At 57.9% G+C, this 23,762-nt stretch overlaps 1 protein-coding gene and 1 long non-coding RNA gene across 2 annotated transcripts in view; one reads left to right on the plus strand and one right to left on the minus strand.

Moving 5' to 3' along the window:
• Positions 1 to 3,059: 3,059 nt before the first annotated feature.
• CDH4 (cadherin 4) overlaps positions 3,060 to 23,762 on the minus strand; it is a gene marked incomplete at its 5' end in the record, with an annotated part of 569,921 nt that continues 549,218 nt past the window's right edge. Inside the window, 8 exons of the mRNA XM_081257492.1 lie at positions 3,060 to 3,876; positions 5,693 to 5,857; positions 6,381 to 6,520; positions 6,743 to 6,976; positions 8,153 to 8,386; positions 10,243 to 10,385; positions 10,943 to 11,196; positions 17,402 to 17,587. Coding sequence (XP_081113618.1) covers positions 3,670 to 3,876; positions 5,693 to 5,857; positions 6,381 to 6,520; positions 6,743 to 6,976; positions 8,153 to 8,386; positions 10,243 to 10,385; positions 10,943 to 11,196; positions 17,402 to 17,587 — 1,563 coding nt within the window. The 3' untranslated portion in view covers positions 3,060 to 3,669. The remainder of the gene's footprint in view (positions 3,877 to 5,692; positions 5,858 to 6,380; positions 6,521 to 6,742; positions 6,977 to 8,152; positions 8,387 to 10,242; positions 10,386 to 10,942; positions 11,197 to 17,401; positions 17,588 to 23,762) is intronic.
• LOC308629534 lies at positions 18,603 to 20,598 on the plus strand. The gene is made up of 3 exons (XR_014017688.1): positions 18,603 to 18,751; positions 18,822 to 18,959; positions 20,517 to 20,598. It is a non-coding gene; the product is annotated as an uncharacterized lncRNA (long non-coding RNA).

Raw genomic sequence — 23,762 nt, forward strand, 5'->3', positions numbered from 1 at the left:
CTTTATTTACTGCCCTGGAGCAGCGTGCCAGGACCCCGAGCCTGCTCCCACACATGGCAGCTCCGCGAAGCTGCTACTCAGTTTGGAGCCAAGACCGCCTGGCACTAGAAAACACATTGAAAACATCAACGCTCTTCCCTTTTTTTTTTTTTTTTTCTTTTCTTTTTTTTTGGTACAAAATGATACAAACAACAATACAAAATAGTTGTGCTGTTGACGATTACAAAAAAAGTTGGAACGTTTGTCTAACTGCGCAATGCTCAGAGATGCAGTGTGAATACATCATACTCCAGTATCTTTCCCCAGAACAACCACAGTCATGCTGGCTGCTACACATTTTGTCCGTTTTCAAAAAGAAACATGCAAAAAAAAAAAAATCAGAATGGGAAAAGGAGAGAAAGGAAAAGCAAAATGCGTTCCAATTATACACAGAAGTTCCCCCCCCCGGGATCCCCCGCTTCGCGGGGGGCCTGTCTTATCTACGCCACGTTGCCGGGAACTGTCTCTCAGGATGCTCCAAGGGGGGAGATCGTGTTTGCTTTCTTGGTGTTACACCTTTCAGCCTTGACAAAAATCTAGACTCCCTCTCAAAGGCCCGTGCGGATGGTGCTCACAGTAGGGAAGGCCTGACGACTGCCGTTACCCTGACACGTTGGTGGCGGGAGGTCAGGCGCCCGGGATGTTCTGAAGGACAGAGGAAAGGGAACGCCTGCTGGGCCAGGGGTGGCGGGTGCTGAGGCCTGATGGGCACGGTGGCCCCGGGCTGGGGGTGCCTGCCGCCCGAGGCCAGGGCATTCTTGCTGGCGTCTCCTGTTCACAAGAACAGAAATTCCCTATAGGCGCTGAACCTGCCCGAGCGCTTCGCCAGCACTGAGTCCAGGCCTCTGCTGGCCGCGTCCCGATCTGGACCCGTCGTCGTATCTACAAGCTACGAAAGAGGGACATTTGACGCTGATTGTGTGTTTAACTAATGCTAGCCCGTTGCTTGGGACGGAGCTCTGGGAGGCATCTGGGAGGGGGTGGGAGCCTCCAGGGGCAGCTCTCCGGCTGCCTGGAAGCAGGGGTGGGTGTGAGAAGCACCCCCTCCGTTGATGTGTCCCCCGCTGGCTGCCGCAGCCTCTGCCTGTGTGATGCAGGCGAGATGCAGGGGCCCTGGCAGTGATGAGGCGAGGGGCCGGGGGAAGAGAGCTGGAAGGGGGCAGTGAGACGGACTCCACATCCGGCTCTCCTGGGTTGGGGGAGGCAAGGTGCCTGGTGCCCCGAGGGGTCCGAGTCGCAGGCCGCGCCTGGCACACCCATCCTTGGGGTGAACCCAGGGCCCAGGGAACCAAAGGAGGCCTCAGGATTCCAGTGAGGAGAGTTCACAGCTGTCTGGGCCCCCCACCATATTCACCCTTAGAACTTCAATTGGAGGATGAGCTTTCCAGAAACAAACAAAAACAAGGTTCCAGCTCACTTCTCACCAACCCTGACACCACCAGCAATCCTGAATGGCCACACCTTCAGACACTGGGACAATCCTCATGGGCCGCCTGACCCCGAGAGATTTGCATAGCATGGCTTCACAGGGGGGCATCCCCTCCCTCTGGCAGGCCACGCCGCCCGCCACGTCTGAGAGACGGCAGTCTGTGTAGGGGCATCAGCATGTGACACCGGTGACCACTGCCTCTGTCTACGCGTCCCTCCCCAGCAGTCATGGAGGGGGTCAGGATGGACGGAGCCCAGCACAGGCCTCCCTCAGGCCGCAGGCCAGAGCCCGTCTCCCCAGCTCAGCTCAGCTCAGCTTCAGGAGGGTGGATGGAATTAGTGATGAGTTTGGTTTGGGGAAGAACCCTGACGTCCAGGGGGGACACACCCACGCGGATCACGCACACACGTGTACACTCAAGCTCATCTTTGAGGCCGAGGCTGTTTAGAAAAGAGGAGGAGCATGGCACCAGGGCAGGCTGTGGGCTGGGGAGTGGATCAGAGAGAGACCCCCGACAGAGGTCATGGGGAGCGTGTGAAACCCCGCCCCCGCCCTCCCGAGGCCTCCCCTGGCCCCAGGAGCAGGTGTGAGGTGGGGCTCCGACACCAAGTCCTGCCCGGGGCCAGTGGCAGCCTAGGCCCCTCCCTGGGGAGCCCGAGAGCAGGCAAGGATCCCCCAGGAGATGGCTCTCCTGCCAGCCTGAGGCGCCTTCACACCCAGAATGGCTGCCCCTGGGAGATGCTGGGCGAAGGGCTGCCCCAGCGCCTTTTCTCACGCAGCCGTGGACAGACACAGCAGGGGGCTCCTCGCTGCACTGTGGAGCCGACTTTGGAGGCTGGCTTGGGAGTCAGGCTGCCCCGCAGGAGGCACGGCCAGCTCTGAGAGCTCGAGCAGCTCCCTGGCCCTGCAGCTGCTGGCTGCTGCCACGGGTCCAAAGGAAAGGAGACTGTTTCTGGCGGATGCGATAAGACGCACGTGTGGGACAGACGGCACAGCGACGACGGGGCTGTCCCGGCATTCGGAGCCGACCTTAGCCGTCCACACCAGCTCACGAGCATCAGAAACTCGGGTACTGAGGAGCAGGGCAGGGAGGAGCCCGCCAGTCCCCCCCGGTCGTCTCCAGCCTCCTGGGACCCCGGTGAGAATCAGCTCTCCCTGCAGTCCGCACGCCCCGCCGGTGGCCAGAGGCATCCAGAGCCTTCGGGGGTTTGGACTGGTGAGTGTCCGCCGGGCCTCTGACGGGGTCCCTCGGGAGTCTGATCTAGAGGGGTGGAGGGCTCGTGCCAGGGTTTGGTGGCATGCCGGCTGGTTTTGGTTGTGGTTTCCTGGGACACCGTACTCTTGGACCAAAGGCAGTGGGGACCTGGGTGGCATTCAGGGTCACAGTTGGCCCTGGGGGAAGGCTCATGATTGACTGGGGGGCCCTGGGGATGGCCAAGGGCAGAGATGGGGGAGCATCAGGGACAGCCCCTGGGAACCCCAGCTGCCCAGCTATTTCTAGCATCTGGGAGTCAGGGGCGGCGGACACTTCTGTGGAAGCCCAGTGGTACAGCGGGCCTCTGGTCCACTGGCTTGGCCTGCCCCAGGCGGACTCGCTGCTGCAGGAGCTGAAGGTGGGGCCTCCAACCTTGAGAACCCCCAAGGGGCCCGGGAGACCCCAGCTGTGCAAGCGAAGTGTGAGGACTCAGAAGGCTTATGGCGTTTGGACCCCAAATAGTTTTCCTTTGTCAATTTTGTCAAGTGCGTCACCCACATTTTTTCTTGATAGAAGATGGAAAAAAAAGGACACATTCTCCCCCATTCCTTAATTCGTGCCTTCAGAGCTGGGACTGGCCGGGGTTGGGGGCGCTCAGGACTGGCTGGGGGAATGCTCCTGAGCGTGAGGGAATCTGACACATGTACCAAAAGGCACTTTCATTTTGTTTTAAACCGCTTCTGTCCTGAGACATTCAGGTTCAGACGGCGCCTCTGCTTTCCGTAGTGCTGAGTCAGCTGCCGCGCTGGGGGCGGCCGCGGGCTGACAAGTGTTCGTGCCACACAGCTCAGTGCGGGGGGCGGGCGGGGACCCCTCACACACCGCCGAGTGGCGCGGCCGCGGGAGTCGGGAAGGCCGCTGTCTCCTCCGGTCCTGCTCCTCCCGTCCGTCCGTCCGTCCGTCCGTCTGTCCGAGCGCTGTTCTCGTTTCGTTTCAGGCGGGAGGCTTAGTCCTCCTCGCCGCCTCCGTACATGTCCGCCAGCTTCTTGAACCTGGGCCCCCAGTCGTTCAGGTAATCGTAGTCCTGGTCCCCGGAGCTGGATGAGTTCAGGGAGCTGACGGAGCCCGCGGTGGATCCGCTGCCCTCGTAGTCGAAGACCAGCAGCGAGTCATAGGGCGGCGCCGTGGGGTCGTTGTCGGCTGCGCGGAGTCCCTGGGGGCCATGGAGACACGGGTTAGGGTGCAGGGCGGGGGGCGGAGGGGCGCCCAGGAGCGGAGCTGGGGAGGCAGGTCGGGAAGGCGCAGTGATGGGGCCTTAAATGCAGTAGGTGCTCAATAAATGCTCCTGCGTGTCAGTGAAAGGCGCCTCAGAGACCCGAGTAGGGGTGTGGTGTTTGTAGAATGAGCTGTGCAAGAGGCCTGGGGGCAGCGCGCACAGCCAGGCGGAGGGCTGGCCGGGGCCTGTGCGAGAGGCTGGCCTCCACGAGTCCCTGGTTGTTGCCACAGGGAGGTGAACCCAGCGTGGGTGTCAGACACCTGAAGCTATTACCGTAACTGTGCACGGGAGCAGATGGGGATGTAGCAGGTGTGGCTGGAGCCCCTGCCCGCGCCCCGGCCCCTGGAGCAGATGGGGATGTAGCAGGTGTGGCTGGAGCCCCTGCCCGCGCCCCGGCCCCTTTCCCGGTGCCCGATGCTGGGACCCCTGGCCAGGCCACCTCCAGCACTCTGGCCACTGGCCAAGGGTGCCCCTGGGCAGCTCCCACCCGGGGACCGTGGGAGGGGTGGACACAGTTCCCCGCTCCCTCCCCCCAGGGGCCCGTGCTGGTCGCTGCCTAAGCTGCCCTGGAGCGCCTTTTCCATTATTCAGTACGGAATGGTCGGTCATTTCCATTCTTGCTTTCCTCTGAGTTGTTTAAAAGTGGGCCTTTGACTGTCGACTGGGGAGGCCGTAGTTTCTGGAGTTTTAGATGTTATTACGCTGTAGATGGTGAAGTTGTCTAAGCTGAGCCGGCTTTTGGGCATTTCGTTTACGGCCTGAGACATGGTCTGTTTGGGGGAACGTTCTGAGAAATCTTTGTGTCTCTGCTGAACCACTCCCTGGGTCCTATTCTGTTTAAATAAACCCTTTTGAAGTCCGGTTCTGACGCAGGTGGAGAAAGGAGTGTTGTCAGCCCCCCTCAAAGTACAGTCGTGTTAGAGACGGGCGGTAGATCCGCAGGGACCCACGCCGGCTACATGGGGCACGGAGGGCATCCCGTCTGTGGGATCCCCGGTGGGCGCGGAGGTACTGGCTGCCCGGCCTGCAGCAGCTGTCGGGGAGAGTGTCTGAGGTGCAGCCACGCGCCCTGGCTCAAGCTGTCCTTCGGCTTTACCGCACAGGAAGATGGGAGCAGAGGTGGGAGGCGCGCTCTTGACACCCTTGGAGGTGTCCGTTGGGCACCTTCGGCTCAGCTTCAAGAAGTGGGTCAGCTTTTCTTACAAAGGGGACGATCAAAGGGACGCTGTTGGCTGGGACTTCGATGCTACGTGGCCTCCAGAGCCCAGGCGTCAGGATGGTGACACGGGCACGTGGTCAGGTGGCAGCTCTGGAGTGACGCCCACCTCCCAGGCCGTCCCCAATGCCCTGTGTGTGTGTGGAGGGGGGAGGGGGCAGCCTGTGTGTCTGGTCATCGGGGTTGAGTGGACACTGCGGAGGCCTCTCCCGCTCGCTGCAGACAGGAGACTGGGGTCAGAGCCCCTTGCTGGTCCCCTTCCTGGTCCTCCCTGGACTGTGGCCTCAAGTGCCAACAGTCTTGCTAAGCCCCGTGTGTTTGTCCTCACCGGGGGCGGGGGCGGGGGCAGGTTAGTCCTTCTGCAGCGGGGATACTAAACCGAGGCGCCTGGCCCAGGGCTCCCCGCCGGCAGGAGTGGGGCCGGCGTGAACCTAGGCCTGGACCTGCCTGCTCAGCCCCACGCCGGGCCCCAGAGAAGGGGGCTTTTTCTTGTCTGTGTTACCAGGTTTGCGCCCCCGTCACTGCTGGGCTACCCACCTCCCTGATGAAGTCACCGATGTCTCCTGGGTGGGGCACCACAGGCCTGACCGGGTACTGGGGCTCCGCGCCCACTGGCCGCTCGTCCACCCGCCGCACCCCGGGGGCCTTGCTCAGCACGTGCTCCATGGCCTCCGGCTGCTGCAGTTGGCTGAGGTCGTAGTCCTGGGGGGCCGGCCGGGGGGATAACAGGCAGAGACACCAGGGAAGTCGTGGGGGGCATCCTCATCGTGTTCTGTGACTGGGCTCTGAGCATATCCACTGACCTACTCCGGGCCCCCCGGGCGCCCCCCCCGCCACCATCCTAGCCCCTCACCTGGTCTGTCCTTCCTGAAATGCTCACCCCACCTCTTCATCCGAATCCTGCCCGTCCTCAAGGCACATGTGGGCTCTGTGCCCCCTGCTGCCTTCCGCCTGGGGTCAACCCCCTTCCCCATCTGCTCAGCTGCCACCACATTCCTCATGTGTTCCTGGGAACAGCTGGACCTGAGGCTGCCGTTACGCCCACTTCACGGGGGGTGGTCACTAGGCTTCAATGGGCTAGGGCTCGCCCTGAGTCCCCAGTGACCAACTGGGCAGCGCCCAGGCCCACCCTTCCCGAGCCCGGGGTGCAGGCGGCACTGGGCGGGGGTCAGTGGCTGCGGAGGGCGTCCCCATGCGTCCCTGCTGTCGCGGCTGTGGGCCTCACCTGGTCCTCCTCGCCGCCCCCTTCCTCGTCGTACTTGAGGATGTTGTCGCGTACGTCGTCCTCGGGGTCAATGAGCAGCTGCTTCGTGTGCCGCTCCTTCTCCCGCCGCCTCATCCACACGACAAACAGCAGGACCATGGCTGTGGGGCGGGGGCACCCGTGAGCAGGTGTGCGTGTCTGCACAAGGGCATGCGTGCGCGGGAAGGTGCGCACGTGTGGCTGCGAGTGCCTGTGTCTGTTATCGGGCGCCCGGTTGGGCTGGGCTGCTGGGAGGCTCCTGGCAGGCAGAGCGGGGCCAGGAGACGGGGCCGTGGGCAGCTCTGGGCCCCTCCACCCGTCACCCCGGGACCAGCTGCACTCACTGAGCAGGATGACGATGCAGATGAGGATGGCCACGAGGGCGCCCGTGCCCAGCCCGGCCGCTGCCACCGCGCCCGTGGTGGTGCAGTCGCCGTTCTCGTCGCACGGGCACACCTTGACTTTGATGATGGACGTATTGGACAGGGGCGGGTTCCCCGAGTCCGTGACGACGATGGGGACGTCGTACACCCCGGCCTCCAGGTACAGGATGCGCAGGCTGAGCTGGGCGTAGTCACCTGGTGTGAGTGACGGGACGGGCTCCGCTCATTGAGCAGCCAGCCCTCCTTTCTGAGCGAGACTAACGAAGGCAGAGACTCGGCCTGATAGTGTGACATCTAACATGCCTGTTTGGCTAAGATACACGTAGACGTGTGCACATGTGCGCACACACAACTGCATTATGCCATAAGGTTGAGACATTGGCAATTCAAGAATAGAGCAGTTGGACTTCCCTGGTGGCGCAGTGGTTAAGAATCCGCCTGCCGATGCAGGGGACACGGGTTTGAGCCCTGGTGCGGGAAGATCCCACATGCCACGGAGCAACTAAGCCCGTGCGCCACAACTACTGAGCCTGCGCTCTAGAGCCTGTGTGCTGCAACTGCTGAGCCCACGTGCCACAACTACAGAAGCCCGGGCGCCTAGAGCCTGTGCTCCACAATGAGAGAAGCCACCGCAATGAGAAGCCCACGCACCGCCACAAAGAGCAGCCCCTGCTCGCCGCAACTAGAGAAAAGCCTGTGCGCAGCAACGAAGACCCAACAGAGCCCAGAAAAAAAAAAAGAGAACAGTTACAACACGAAGAATGAATTACTTCCTTAATATATAAAGTTCTACCAAATCAATTAGAAAAAAACCCATTTTTCAAAGAAAATAGGCAAGGACATTGAACAGATGGTTCACAGAAGCAAAAAATGGCCAATAAATATATGAAAAAATGTCCACTGGTAGTCAAAAGATACAAGTGGAAACAGTGATTTTGGCTAAAAGAATTGGAAAGACGCTTTTTAAAACAATATTCAGTGTTGGTAAGGGCTCGGGGAACAAGCAAATGCTATCAGAACTTCAGAACTTGGATGCCCTTTCTACCAAGGCCACGGCTAGGAAAGTGCCCTCAGGAAATATGTTGGTTAGGGTCCGTCCCATTATTTGGTGACTGGCATAGGAAGTGGTCTGCAGTTATAGCCACTGGGATGGTCAAGGCTGAGCTTGTTAAAATGATGAGATTGGGGCCTGCCCTGGGGGCCTCCTTGGCGGCCGAGCCCCAGAGCAGGCAGGGGCCCCCGCCCCACAGGAAGGGGCTGCGCGACCCTCCTGTGAAGGGGTGACGGGCCCCTGGGGGCCTGCACCCCAGACTCAGTCCGATTTCCCCAGTGGCAGGGCTGCCAGTGGGCTGGTGCCCGAGGCGGGCTCACCATTGAGGCGGGTGATGGTCCAGTTCTTGCGCACGCTCGCTGGAACGAAAGGCAGCTCGAAGACGTAGGGGCCGACGTTGGGGTCGACGTCCGCGTCGGCCGCCGTGATGTTGACGGTGCTCAGGCTGGGCTTCTCGCAGATCTGCGCCTCCTTGGGCAGCAGCTCGGGGGCGTTGTCGTTGATGTCGATGAGATAGATCTGGAGGGTCCCGGTGCCGCTGGCCGGAGGGATCCCTGTGGGCCGGACACGGGTGACCACACGGGTCACTCCTGGGCTCCATGACCACAGACCACGCCCCAGCCCCACCCAGGACGGACCCCCAGCCCCACCCAGGACAGACCCCCAGTCCCACCCGGGACAGACCCCAGCTGACCACAGCCCCACACGCACACTGACACTCTACCGTATGACACACGCAGCCGCTCAGCTGCACACACACACAGGAACTGCGCACACTTGCCCACGTGTGCCTGTCCCGTCCCCAAGCCCCCTCCCCCACCACCCCCCCGCCAATGCCCAGCCCCTGCCTCGGCCCAGGTGCACAGTGGGGGTGGACCCGCGCCGAGCGGCCAGAGGTGGCCTGTCCTCTGTGTTCTGACCGTGGCCCTGCCCTTTGATGGCAACTCTGACCCCGTCATTAGCGACTGCGTTTCTTGGCTGAGGCAGGCAGAGCATGTAAAGCATCCATCCCGTGGTGCGTCTCTGTGATCTCGCAGGAAATGCATCAAAGCACGTTTAAGGCGACGCAGCTTGGTGCCTGATGTGAAGGTGGCCGATGACACAGCTCAGTCAGGAGCAGCACAGATGGGCGCTATTAACGCCAGCAGGACTTGTGCTCCGTTTCCGGTGTCTTCCTCGTGATTTCCGCTGCTCTGGCCACCGATTCATTAAAATCACGTTCTAATCTAATCTCAGTGCTCTAGCTGCTGCTCAGAGCAGCCTTCCCCGACCGGGGCCTGGCACGCATCGTGGCTGGCCGAGGGGCTGGGCCTCTGTGGATCCTGTGGGGTGAGGGAGGTGGGCAGGAGGCTGCGGGATGGTCACCAGGTCCCAGCTTTCAGCTGCTGTTGACCAAACCTTTGTGCAGTGGCTACTCTAGCTCCTGAAGCTTTATTTATGCAGCTGATCCCAGAACCCACGTGGCACGGGCCTGGCGTGGGGCCTTTCCTGACTCCAGGACTCCCCTCCCCGCCCCACCTTCCCCGGCTTGTCCTTCTGATCCCGCAGGTCCTGGACCCACAGCAGGTCACTCATAGCCAACGGTGCAGCAGGAGACCCCCGGTCACTCTCCCATCCTCCATTTGGTTCTTTCCCAGCACCTCCTGTTGCCCGAAATTATCATCTGGCTGACTTGTTTCACACTCGTCTCCCTGGGGCAGAGGCTGCTCAGTTGTCCCTCATATCTATTTCCTCTTTGTTCCTTAATAAAAGAACTGAAGCCCCAAACTTTACCTGGGCTCCTCACTGCCCAACCAGAAGACGACATTCCTCAGCATCCCTTGCAGCGAGACGTGGCTTCGTGACTGAGTTCTGGCCTTCATGAGCTGTGAGTGGAAGTCCTTAGAAGGGCTGGGATGTGCCCTTGACCTTCCCTCTCCTCCTGTTTGCCAGAATGTGGTCATGATGGCTGGAGCACCAGCAGCTGTTCTGGGCCATGCTGCAGCTTGCCAAGGACACGGGAGTGGCCAGAGTGAGCTTGGTTTCTCATACCTGACCCTGGGCTGCCTGCTTCTAGTCTTCTTTTATGTGGGAGAAAGTAAACCCCCACCTTGTTAAGATTGCTATAATTATTATGCAGCCAAACCTGGTTCAAGCTGACACACTGGCCTCTAATGTCACCCGTGCAAAGGAGAAGGCTCTTATCTGTTTTGCTCACTGATGGATAGTGCCTGGCACATGGCAGGAACCCAAGGAGTCGTAACAGTGGTGGTAACAGTGCCCAGCTCCCCTGGCGCCCACGCGAGAGCAAATAACCTGGGCGCCTGCGTCAGTGAACCACCAAGCCCAGGGCCTGCGTCAGTGAACCACCAAGCCCAGGGCTTCGAATGGGTGAGGGCAGGCCCCCGTGTCTCCCTGCCCCTGGGCGCACCGTTGTCTGCTGCCAGGAAGGTGGCCTCATAGACGTTGTTTTTGATGTAGAGAGACTCGCGGTCGAGGATGGCTGCCGTGCTGATCTGGCCGTTGGTGGCATTAATGTGCAGCCAGTTCGCTGGGTCCGACAGCTTTGAGTATCTGCGGGGGAGGGAGGGGAGGGGTGAGGCGAGGGGCTGGGGGAGCCCCCCCTGGCCGCCCTCCTGCTGAGCTTGCACGGGGTGTGGGGGGGGTCCTTCCCTGCAGCCCTGCACGGGGTCCTCCCACGCGGGACGGTGACAACAGCAGCTGGAAGTCTCCAAGAAGGACAGGCTACTTAACCTCATGAGGACCCTGGGAGGCAGATTCTCCCATTACCCCCTTTACAGGTGGGGAGACGGACAGGCAGAGGGGGCCGGTGACTCACAAAATCATAAGCACAGGAGCGTCAAGCGGGGTCAGGACCCAGCCTGACTCTAGATGCGGCTGAGTGTCCTTCAAGCTTTTCCCACCATCTCATGTCAGGGCAGCCTGGTGGCCGGTGATGCCAGCTGTCCCCAGACTGGGCTTCCCTGCCTGGGGACACCACAAGTCGGGGATGCCCCTAAGCACCCACCCGGGACTTTCTGGGTTGCCGGTTTCACTGGGCATTCAGGACTCTTCTCTATGGAAGACGGGGCTCCCCTTTCCCAGGGCCCGAGGGTGCTCTGTGGGCCCACCTCACGGCCTGCTGCATGAACCGGTCGGGGTCCACTGCCGAAAACGTGGTTAGCACGGTGCCGGTGGGCACGCCCTCCTCCAGGCGGATCAGCTTGTGGTTCGAGGGGAAGTAGGGGGCCTCATTGATGTCCATGACTGAGATGGTCACCCCCGCCGTGGACTGGAAGGACATCTGGATCCCGCTGGCCAGGGGCGCCTGGTTGGACACCATCACGGTCAGCATGAACGCTCTGTTCAGCTCATAGTCAACCGCCTGGAATGAGAGGTGCCGAGACGGGGAGCTGGGTTAGGTGCCCACGAGGCTGGCAGGGAGGGTGGCGCCCGGGGGGCTGCTTGGTCTGCCCCCACCCTGCTCTGGGCCCAGGAGGTCAGTCCTGAGGGACGCCGTCCCCCAGCTTCCCACGTCACGGGGTGATAGTAGCTGGGCTCCTCGGGGGCTACGGCTCCCGCCAGGCACACCTCCCGCCAGCGGCTCCGGCACTCATCAAGCATTAGGAGTGCCGGGGCCCCACCCTGCTCCCTGCAGCCTAGCAGGTCGAGGCCCCGGCTCTTGTCTGTCCAGGGCGCCTCACCAGGTGTAGTGGGTGGAAGCGTGGCCTCCAAGGGTTCGTCCCTCTGGAACCTGTGACTGTGACCTCTGACAAATAGGGTTTTGTGGACGTGATGAAGTGAAAGGTCTCGAGAGGAGCCACCCTGGCTTGTGGTGGCCCCCGATTCAAGCTTGGGTGCCCTGTGAGTTAGGGGAGGGAGACTGGAGACCCAGAAAGAGGCCAGGCGAAGACAGAGGCACAGGCTGGGATGATGCAGCTCCGAGCCAGGGATGGCCAACAACCCCCAGAAGCTGGACGGGGCAGGAGGGATCCTCCCAGAACCTCCAGAGGGAGCACGGCCCCGCCAATGCCTTGATCTTGGATGTTTGGCCCCCAGAGCTGTGAGAGAGCATCCTTCAGTTGTCCTAACCCACCTGGTCTGTGGTAAGTTGCTACAGCAGCCCCAGGACACCAACACACCAGGTCTCACAGAGCCCCCTCACCCCTGTGCGTGGCCCTTGCGTGACCGTTCTCTCCAGTTAACACACATTTTGGGGGTGTCAGGACCCCGGCTGATAAATGCTAGTATGGTTCTACTGTCTATAGTTCTAGTGTCTACGGGGTATGATCAGCCTCTGGGGGTATTCTTCACATTTTGAGGGGGGACGGAAGCTGCACAGAAGCACTTGGGGCCCCGAGGTGTGTAATTATTCCTGGCAAAGCTTGCAACGGTCTCACTAGAAAAGAAGCAACACAGCACACTGCAAATGCATTTGAATAATTCTGCTTAGACACATGCGAAGTATCACGTGCCCAAGAATATTCACTGAAGTATCATCTGTGTCATTCACAGAGGATATATACTGCCGTCAGCCCAGGTACCCACAGTACTGGCCGGGTGGATGAGCTGCATCCGCACAGTGGGGCCATCTGCAGCTGTAAGAAAGAACCAGGAAGATACACGTGGGAACGGAGGGATCTCCAGGATCGACTGGTGAGCAGAAAAGGCACATCCATTGCAGGCTGCCTCTTGTGCAAATCGGGGAGAGGAACATGAATTTGCATATGTATCTGCTCATATTTGCAAAAAGAAATGCGGAAAGGATAAACCAAAAAACTCATAAAAACAGTCACCCGTGAGCCGAGGGAAGGAACGGGGAACGTCTGGAGGTGGGAGTTTGCTGCGTACGTTTTGCCACAAAGCTTTGATTTTGGAGCCACGTAAAATCTTACATTCTCACCTTTTAGGTATTACAAGTAAACTTGTATATATAAAGCAGTCTCTGAAAATTAGAAACAAACTGAGTTAAATTAAACTATGTATCAATGGTAATATAACTCCCAAGAAAATAATGATTTCTCGTGACTGGGACAGCATTTAGATGGTAAGTCCTTCATGGGATGTATTCTAAGGACAACAGTTATTGCAAAGAAATCTTACATTCATTTGGTCTTCTTGCTGTCGGTAGGGATTTTGGATTTGTTATTTTTTAAGCTTTTTATGTACAGTTGGCTCTCCATATCCATGGGCTCCACATCTGTGGATTTAACCAACCACAGATTGAATACATTTGAAAAAAATTCCAGAAATTTAAAAGCTGAATTTGCCTCACACAGGCCACGATTTACACAGCACTGACATGGTATTAGGTATAAGTTAAAGTACACGGGAGAGCGTGTGTAGGTTATATGCAAATATTCGGTTGGCCAAAAAGTTCTCATGGAAAAACCCGAACGAACTTTTCTGGCCAACCCGATACTATGCCATTTTGTACAAGGGACTTGAGCATCTGTGGATTTTGGTATCTACCTGTGGGGGTGTGTCCTGGAACCAATCCCCCATGGATACCGAGTGGTGATTGTATATCGCAGGTTAAAGTAAATAAGCAATTATCTTGCTGTTGTTAGGAACCAAGATTTTCCGTGTAAGAGAAATGAGATCAAGTATAAAATCAACAGAGGTAAGTAAAACCCTCCAGTGTTCAATTGGGATGAAACGATCACGTGAATCGGTGATGGTGACGTAACTTGAGGTGGTCAGGAAGCACGTGCACTGAAATGTTACTTCTTCGCTCTGCCCTGACACCATCCAGTGGCAATGGCGGCAGCAGCAGTGAGCACCTCTTGCGTCTGGATGTTGGTTTCTAAGTACCACTCCTTGCTAGAGGAACGGCCCATCCAGACGTGAGGCAAGAAATCAGCAAGGCGAACCTGGGCTGTCCACTCAGGTCCCAACACAAGGATGTAGCAGAAGCACCCAGAACCAGCTGCCGGAGGAACCTCCTAGCCAGAGGTCAAGACCAGTAATGACCGTAGCTGACCAGAACACACTGAGTGTATAAAAATCTGCACACTCTTGACCGTGACGAGAAAGTGAAAAACCCAACTTCATTGGCTGCTTGTGGATTTACCCAGGTCCTCATCTCTGGGATCTGTGGATAGTCACTTTCCCTGGCAAAAGGGGACTTTGCAGGCACGATGAAGTTAAGGGTCTTGAGCTGGGAGGTGGTCCTGGATTACCCAGGTGGGCCCTACATGCCGTCACAGGGTCGTTATGGGTTCCTGACCTCCAGAAAAGTGCGAGGGTAAATGTGTGTCGTGTTACACAGTTGTTACGGCAGCTGCCTGGATGCAGGTGGTGACACTGCCTGTTGCTGGCTCACCAGTTCTGCTCTGAGAATCGGAAGTAAAGGTGGAGAATGAAGCCTCATTCTCACCTTTTCTGTTGAACTGCATTAATTTCATGTTCCTATTTAGTGGCTTAAAACACCACAGATTTGTTATCTTACAGTTCTGGGGGCCAGAAGTCAGAAGTCTGTGCTGCTGAGCTAAGGTCGGGGTGTGGGCAGGGCTGGTTGCTTCTGAAGGCCCCTGGACGCCTTTTCTGGCTCCGTCTGAGAGGCGCCTGTGCTCTCGGCCCCTCCCTCCGTCTTCAAAGTGGCAACTCGGCATCTTCCAGTCTGTCTGTCTCAGACCTCTGCTGCGTCCTCAGGTCTCCTCTGACTCTGGTCCTCCTGCGTCACTCTTAAAGGACCCCGCGATTACTTGGGGGTCCCCAGGACTATCCAGGGTAACCTCCCATCTCAAGATCCTTAACTTAATCACATCTGCAAAGTCCCCTTTGCCACATATGCACAGATCTGGGAGATTGGGACCTGGGTGGGCATCTTTGGGTGGGTGTTGTTCTGACAGCTGCAGGCCTGCATTTCAGCAGCATCGCAGGGCTCTTTTATACAGAAGCATTCTAGCCGAGGACTGTACAAGGAATGACAGGATTGTAAAGCACCACTTTATACCGCCTAATGAAGAAATTAACTTGGCAATGACCATCAACAGGTGATGAAACCAACACGTGGGGGCTGGTCGAGAGCTGTGTTTCTGCAGACTGCCTGCCGGCCATAACGGGGAGGAACCAGCACGGGGATGGGAGCGCCTGTCAGCGCCGGAGCCCACCAGTCAGGCTCAGACGGCTGTGCGTGGGACAACCAGGCTTCTCACCACGGAAGGGCCCTTCAGGTCTGCAGCCCTGGTTACAGGAAGAGCGGAGAGCGAGGGACCAGATACACCCAGAGGAAGCGATCGGACAGATTCAGCACCGCGGACCCTGCGTTTCTGACAGGTCAGAGGTGGGGGGAATGTTCTAGATTATGAGAGATTCAAGAGATGGCACAACCGAATGCAACGTGGGGACTCTGTTTGGATCCAGATTTTGTAAAACCATACCACAGAGACACTTTTGGAAAATTAAGGGCAATTAAATGTAGACTCAGGGCTTCCCTGGTGGCGCAGTGGTTGAGAGTCCTCCTGCCGATGCAGGGGACACAGGTTCGTGCCCCGGTCCGGGAAGATCCCACATGCCGCGGAGCGGCTGGGCCCGTGAGCCATGGCCGCTGAGCCTGCGCGTCCGGAGCCTGTGCTCCGCCACGGGGGAGGCCACAACAGTGAGAGGCCCGCGTACCGCAAAAAAAAAAAAAAAATGTAGACTCATATTGGGGATCACGGAGGCGTGGCTGGCTGTCTCAGGGACCGTAACGGTTGTAGCTATGTGAGCAGAGGTCCTGGAGTTAGAACCACACGGCAGCAAAACATGGGTGGGGTGACAAGGCAGCACGCTAGTAACTGTGACACTGAAGTGGCAGGTGAGGGCACACCCATCTCCTAGGTGTGCTTGGAAACGTTTGTGATAAATAGTGTGACACATTTCTGCTCAGGGGAACTGACCGCTTCGTGGGACCAGTTGTCCTGCGAGCCCTGGGGGTGCTGGTGACGGGGCCCACCGCCGTGCGGCCCTGCCTGCTGCCCGCCCAGCCAGGAGGTGCCTCCGCTCCCCTGGCCCAGCCCCGCCCCATCGCTGGACTCCCACTGCAGCGCGGCCTTGATTTTTGTGAGTATTTACCGTCATACACCTGGTGCATCAAACCCATGCTTTCTCAGCTCCTGTTTCTAAGTAAGGTATTGAGCACGAGAAGAGTTTACTATAAAGTTAAGTAACAGTGCTGGGTGGGTGTGGGAAGGCGACGGAGACGTGGCTCCCGAAGGTGCAGTGCCTGTCCGACGGGAAGGCCTGGAGGTGGCAGCAGAGATCGGGGTTCTGGGCCGACACTCTTGTCGTCCTCCCCACTGTCCCCCTGGCTGACCTTGCGGGAGCCCCCGTCCTCTGCAGCCATGGTCTCCTCATCTGCTGAAGGAAGGGGTATTCCCTGCAGACCCCCTGGAACCCCGGTGAGAAGCCACATCCCTCCCTGGGGCTTGCCTCTTCATGTCTGGGGTCCCCCCCGCTGCCGAGAACTAAGCAGCTGCCAGGCCTCCAGCCCCTCCTCCAGGGCCCCCGAGCGTTGGCGGGGAATGGGGGCGACTCCACTTAAATATACTGCTTCATAAAATCACGGTGGTTGTGCCTCTGACGAAGTCACTAAAGGAAGTGGTCCTTCTCCCACATTTATCCGTTTGTGTCCCTGGAGGACAGGGAATAATGCTACATGTCATGCATTAAAAATTGTGTCACCAGTCTGAGTGAGGACACCTTCCAGAAAGATTATCATGGCCAGCGGAAGTCCGTCGGAGGGCAAAATAAAACATACTGGTAACAGAGAAGTCAATGGGTAATTTGCTCCAACAGTTTCAATCAGAGCTGGACAGCCTCACTGGGCCTCCGCTCAGCTGCCTCCCTCAAAGCCCAGGGGCCGGGTCTGCACCCTGAGGGGAGCAGCCCAGCGTGGGTGCAGGCTCGTGGGGCAGGGCCGGGGACGCACCAGTGGCCGACGAGAGTGTCGGCCCAGAACCCCGATCCCTTCTGCCACCTCCAGGCCTTCCCATCGGGCAGGCACTGCACCTTCGGGAGCCACGTCTCCGTCCCCTTCCCACACCCACCCAGCACTGTTACTTACTTTATAGTAAACTCTTCCCAGCACGTGGGGGACCTGTCGCGGAGGCTCAGGGTGAAGTGCTTTCGCTCAGAGCCTCGCTCTGGGAGCTGCTGGGGCTGGTGGGGAGGAGGGGCCAGAGGCTACCGCGACCCCCGAGCTGGCCTGCTACTGGTGTTTCTGCCCCCCTGACCCTCCTCCGGGCACCTGGGGCACAGCTCACTCACTGCCTCGGGCAAGCCTTGTCGCTGCCCGGCCGGGAAGCAGAAGAGGCCGATTCTTGGCTTCTGAGCTTCAGAAGCCGAGCGCCAGGTGTGAGGGAGAAGATGGGAGAGTTATCTTTTGGGGGCGGGGGGTGGCAGGTCAGGCCTGCAGAGTCCCTGGGGTCACGTGACCGGTCCTGCTGAGGCTGCCTCTGCCCCTGGCAGGTCGGGTGCAGTCCTTTGCCCTTGGACACCGGGGTGGCACGCACTGAACCCGAACGTCATTCCTGTTACGTCTGCCTCGGGGCACGTGGCGGGGGCGGAGCTCAGGGAGCCCAGCAGGAGGCAAGGTGAGCACCCACCTTCACCACGGTGACCATGCCCTCATTGGTGACGGGGTCTGTGCGGACACTGAAGTGGCCCGAGGGGTCCCCGCTGATGATGCGGTAGACAGCGTTCCAGTTCGGGGAGTGGGGCTGATCTCGGTCCATTACAGTGAGGTTTGCGACCACCGTGTCCACCCGGTTTTCGGGGACTTCCCCTGCGTACTGTAAGAAAAGACAACATTAGGAACCCGTGCGGAAGCCGGGAGAGGCCGGAGGGGTTCTCTGCTGACCCTGGGGGGTCTCTGCTTCCAGCTGCTCCCGGACACGGTGACTCCCACAGGTTGGCCCATCCCATGTCCGTGCTGACGAGGTGGCGTCTAGAGAGGGCTCTGCTTCCTCCAGCTGAGGCCCAGCAAGGCCCGAGGCTCATCTGCACGTATCCACCTCCACGCACGCCAGGCCTCCCTCCTAAATCCCCTTCAAGCCCTTCCCATAGGCAGCAGGGGGCCAGTGCAAACACCTGGGGCTTGCGAGAGACTATAAAAACGTGCTTACAAAACGGGAAACGAACAGGAGTGGGGACGCAGCTGCAGAGGGCTTCCCGAGCTGGACCACCTCTGGCTGCTGCCATCCCGGTGGTCCCTGACACGGGCTTGGGGCCTGGGGTCAGCAGCTGCAGATGTGCAGATGACCACACACAGAGCCTCAACCCTCTCTTCCCTGCCGCAGCAGCGAGGGCTGCAAGCCACGCCCATGGGTGAGTGGGGTTCACGTGGCCGCAGTAGTTACGGGCAGGCAAAGGCTGTGTGCCTGGCGGGGCGTGTTGGTGCTGATGTCGAGGTGGTGATGGAAATCTGAGCACCTCTCATCAGGCGAGAGTCACTGCTGTGCAGCTGTGGCCCAGCTCAGAGGAGCCCCGAGCTCGGTTTACTGCTGTGCTGTCCCCGCCTTGAAATTCTTCACCATTTGTGAAGGAGGGCCCTGCGTTCTTATTTGGCACTGGGCCATGCAAATCAAGTGGCCATTCTGTCACAGTGCAATGTGCTTCTGAGCCACAAAACCTGGAGACAAAGTTTGAACAAATATCTGGGGACTTCCAGTTGTGTTCACAGCAATGCAGCCCTAACGATGGTTACCGAGTGCCCACTCTGTGCCAGGTACTGCCCTTGCATTATTCTGCTGGTTCCTCAGGAGAACCCCATTCTTATCCCCATTTTGCAGATGAAGAAACAGAAGCAAGAGAGGTTAAGAGACCTTGGCACAGCCCAGAGAAAGCACAGCTCAGGGAAACCGCTGAGTGACTGCCGGAGCCTGGATCCAGCCATGCCTGAAGACAATGCAGCTTCTGTGAGATGAGATGGTTCTCTTCTTGTTTCAGTTGCCAAGGTCAGTGTAGTGGACATCAGTAGGCTGTCTGGCTCTCCAGCACTTCTGAATTCCCTTCTTTATTTTCCAGAAACGTGCTTTCTCGCCCTCCTCTACTGCCACGACCTGGTCAGGTGATCTAGAACCTGCCAGTGGGACACACCTTCATGACTTTGATTCAGAAGAGAGGCAGAGAGACCTTGTGCTTTGGCGCCTGCAGTGGCAGAAGGTGGGTGGTAGCACCGTGTCCAGCGATGGAGACGGGAGCTGAGGTCTCTGTGCCCCGTGGCAGCGGAAGGAGGGGGTACTCCCGGCGGAGCCCCCCGACCTGATGCACCCGGCTCTTGGAGTTTGTGGCCACTCACGTGCTTTGGCAGCTACTGTCTTAAATAATCAGGGTGGGTTCTGGTGCCGTCACCTGACAGGCCCCCCCGCCACAGCCCAGTTTCAGTGCACCCCATGGGGGCCCTGTTGGGCGCCTCCACCCACTCTGCTCTGGTCCCCCGAGAATACGGGCCTGTGGTTTCACGGCATGGGGAGAGCTGCGTGTCCTGGACACCAGTTCCTTCCAGACTTCTGGGTGAAGTTTATTTGAAAAGTCTATTTTAATTCATGCAAGTTTAATAAAGGTTCACAAAGAAGTGCCTTAAGCTGGTAAGTCTGGCTTAGGATTTTCTTATTAACCTTCCCCTAGCCATAATGAGTTTTAAATTTAATTTTTGGGGGTTTTCAGGCACAGGGAAAGCCTCTCCCACACCCTGTGGGATGTAAAGGCGGATATTTGGGAAAGGAAGAATTTGAAGAGTGTTGGAACAGAATTTCTTGCATAGCTGTAATCCAGAATTCACGTGCACCCCCATCTCGAGAGGCAGGGTGGATTTCCTATCCGTGCCTGGGCCTTCCAGCACAATCCCAGCTCCTCCACAGAAATCCGTGTGGCCCCCAGGGGAGGGTCACCTTAGAGTGGAGGATTTGGGTGGGAACAGTGGAGCCCAGCCAGGATTTAGGGAAGACCCCTCAGCCAGGCCGAGAGGACCGAGGATGGCAGAGCCTGTCCCCACAGACCCGGGGACCATCAGGGCACCTGCTCCATGGGGGATACCAAACTCCCTGAGATGATGCTTTTGTTTCTGGCACCAGTATTCGAACTATCGCTGGTCCTAGCACGGCTCAGGCCCGAGGACCTGACCCTCCCCCAGCTGCCTTCTCTCTGGGCCCTGGACCCTGGACCCTGGTATGGCCGAGGGTGTTATGCGAGGAGGGTGCCCCCCACCCAGTCCTCTCCTGAGCCAGGGATCGCCCTGGAAGCCCTGTCCAGCCAGCATGCGGTCAAGGCCCCGCCCACCTTGGAGCCCCAGGGGCTGCGTTGGCTTCTGTTGGAAAATGTGCATTCTCCTCTGACATTCCGATGGTTTTAATTTTTGTTTTGTTTTGTGTTTTGTTTTTAGTTTCTTTATCATTTGCAGTCAGAATGTCTAAGCCTCCCCTCCTTTTCTCCCTCACAGCCCACGGCACTTCCGATTCTCTCTTCTTTTCATTCTTCCGCAGCGCCAGGCCCCGGGGGCTGCAGCGCAGGGATGCGTGCCCGAGGCACTGGTGCAGGGGAGCGGGAGGTGGTTGTGGCAGAACATTCCAGCGATTTTAACTTTTGAAATTTCGTTTCCTCTCCAGTAAAACGGTGACGATTTCTGTCGGCTTCTGAGTTTGGAATCAGAATCTGACGGGTGGGACCAGTGGCTCATAACGGGGGACCTGGCGGCTGACGTCCATCCTCCTCCACCCACAGGGAGAAGCCTGGGGCCCGGGGCCCGGGTGGTGACTCTGGAGCCTTGTCCCCTCCTTGCGGTGCTGCTGTGAGAACAGGTGAGTGATGCCCGGGACGTGGCCCTTGGGACGCCAGCTCAGGGAGAGGACCCTGAAGCACCTCCCCAGCTTTTTGGTTCACAGACGGGCTTGATCACCCCCTTTCCAGGAGGAAGGGCTACTGGGTGCTTATTGTCCTCTCCTCTGTCTTCAGAGGACCCTGGGGGGGGACCCACCATGATCTCACCCCCCTTTTTTTTTAATATTTAGCCTAATTTTATTCATGCTTGCCTTGGAATGGGGAATAGGTCATCCAGTCAAATATACAGTAAAGACAAACATGTCCTATCACGTACAGTCTTGAACTGCAGCGCGATGTACCTTAAGGACTCCCATCCTCCCTTTCTTAACAGATGAGGAAACTGGACTTGGAATGAATGTTTTGGTGCCTCCACCGTGAACCCCTCACCCGCTGAAGGCAGAGCCGGGACCCTGTCTGCTCCGCCGCCCAGTCCGAGCCCCTGCGACGGGGGTCAGGTACGACCCGCGGCGTTTTTAGGGCAGAGAACAAACCTCCCTGTAGATGAGCGGATGCTCCCAGCTTCACCTTGAGCCGTGTAACACTTACGCGTCAAGAGGGGAAAACGTTCTGATGCTCAGAGAGGTCCGACTGTCAGCCTAAGGGCACAAAGCTAGGAGGGACCCGGGGGTTGGGGGGTGCAGAAGGGGCTTCCCGACTCCAGGAGACCCTCCTGTGGGCCTGTGTGTGGCTGGGGCTCTGGGCTTTGCTCCGGGACCTGAGGATGAGGCGGAGGGCGGCCCTTGGGTCGGGCCTGCGGCTGTGTGTCCTGGGGGCCTCGGCCCTACCCCAGGGGGCCCGCCCCGCCCTGCAGGGGTGCTGACGGACAGCCTTGCAGGGGCAGCAAGCGGGCGCAGGCTCGGAGCAGGCGAAGGGAAAATGACTTCTAATTAACATTTAAGACTAGGAATTGGATCGTGCGAATCCCCACCCCCCATCTCTTCAGCTTCTGCTGATTGTTCTTGATGAAGCTCGATAAAATTAGCCAGGCTGTGCAGGGGGTGCGGCCAGGCCTGGGCCTTCGCCCGCCCACCCCCACTGAGCCCAGCAGACGGTGTCCTGGGGCCCTGCCTTCCAGCCGTCCCGAGGGGGACATGTCATAACGTGTGACCCCGGGACGTTAGCAACCCCAGCCATGCCAATCCACACACATCCACGCCGCTGCCCCACAGCCCCGACAGTAAGCAGGCTGGGCCTCGATGTGCTCTCCAGGGCCCGGGCCTGGCTGAGGCCGACTGGGGTGGAGGAGGGGCAGGGGCGACTCTGGGAAGAGGCAGCCGTTCCGAAAGCCCGGGAGCATCCTCCTGAGGAACAGTCCCGGGAACCAGGCTGTGCCCACCTTTCCTTCATCCAGGCATGCAGGCAGGAGGAACTTTCCCCTGGGATGTGCCCCAAGGCACATCCTTGGGTCACATGCAAACTCCCTCCTGGGTCTCACTGTAATTCCAGGGCTGCCCCTTTTTCAGGCGTGTGTGCGGATCCGGGGGTATCTTGTTGATCATCTCCCCTCCCCTCGTGTGGACACCCCAGCGCCAACAGGTCAGGAAGATGCACCGCCCCCTCCTTTTCTCTGCCCCATCACTTCCTCACAGGTCATCTAGGACCCGGCCTTTCTAGGGCATCAGCAGGTGTTTGCAGGGCGGCTGGCGTGCAGAAGGGCAGACGAGGTTCAGGCTAGAAGCTGGAGGAGCCACACAAGCGTCAGGTCAGGGCTGACCAGGGCTCGTCAAAGCCGGATCAGGGCTCGGGACAGTGGGCGCAAGTGGTCCCCCGCAGACTTGCCCTGCGGGAGCTTGGGTGTGAGGGCAGCCTCGGGGCCCCTCTCTGGAGCTGCAGAAACCCGGGAAGGCAGGGCTGCTCCATCTCAGAAGGGGACAGGAGACACACTTGGGGTCTTGAAGGACAGAGGTGTGGTGCAAAGGTGGGCCTGAGGAAGCAGGAGATGTGGGTTGGCCTCTGTCTTACTGTGTGACCTCGGGTAGCCCGGCATTACCCCTCTGGGCCTCAGGTTCCTGACGGAGAAAACCCTCTTCTTAGGAAATACGCTCAGAAGCCTTTAGATGTGAGGGCATCAATGCATACTACTGATGCCCAAGCAGCTCAGAAAGAATCCTGCGGGCACACGTACAGGGAGAGGCAGGCACACACAGCATGGCGCCGACAGGGTCGGTGTGCGCAGCTCCTCTTTTTGTTTGCTGTAATCGCAATACAGTTGAGTTACAGTGTGTGCTAGTTTCAGGTGTAGAGCACAGTGACTTAGTTTTACACATATTTATGTCTATTCTTTTTCAGATTCTTTCCCCATACAGGTTATTAAAAAATGTTGAGTCGAGTTCCCTGTGTTATACGGTAGGTCCTTGTTCTTTATCTATTTTATACATAGTAGTGTGTATACGTTAATCCCAACCTCCTGAATTATCCCCCGGCCCTTTGGTAACCATAAGTTTGTTTTCTATGTCTACGAGTCTGTTTCTGTTTTGTAAATAAGTTCATTTGCATCATTCTTTTAGTTTCCATATGTAAGTGATATCATATGATATTTGTCTTTCTCTGTCTGACTTCACTTACTATGATCATCTCTAGGTCCATCCATGTTGCTGCAAATGGCATTATTTCATTCTTCTTTTATAGCTGAGTAATATTCCATTGTATATATGTACCATATCTTCTTTATCCATTTATCTGTCAGTGGACATTTAGGTTGCTTCCATGTCTTGGCTATTGTAAATGGTGCTGCAGTGAACACTAGGGTGCATGTATCTTTTCACATTATGGTTTTCTCCAGATAAATGCCCAGGAGTGGGATCGCTGGGTCATATGGTAGTTCTATATTCATTTTTTTAAGGAACCTCCATACTGTTCTTCATAGTGGCTGCACCAATTTACATTCCCACCAACAGTGCAAGAGGGTTCCCTTTTCTCCACACCCTCTCCAGCATTTGCTGTTTGTAGATTTTCTGGTGATTTCCATTCTAACTGGTGTGAGGTGATACTTCATTGCAGTTTTGATTTGCATTTCTCTAATTAGTGATGTTGAACATCTTTTCATGTGCCTTTTTGTCATCTGTATGTCTTCTTTGGAGAAATTTCTACTTAGGTCTTCTGCCCATTTTTTGATTGGGTTTTCTTGATATTGAGCTGCATGAGCTG

The sequence above is a fragment of the Mesoplodon bidens genome, assembly GCF_964165515.1.
Source record: "Mesoplodon bidens genome assembly, chromosome: 15".
Taxonomy (NCBI): domain Eukaryota; kingdom Metazoa; phylum Chordata; class Mammalia; order Artiodactyla; family Ziphiidae; genus Mesoplodon; species Mesoplodon bidens.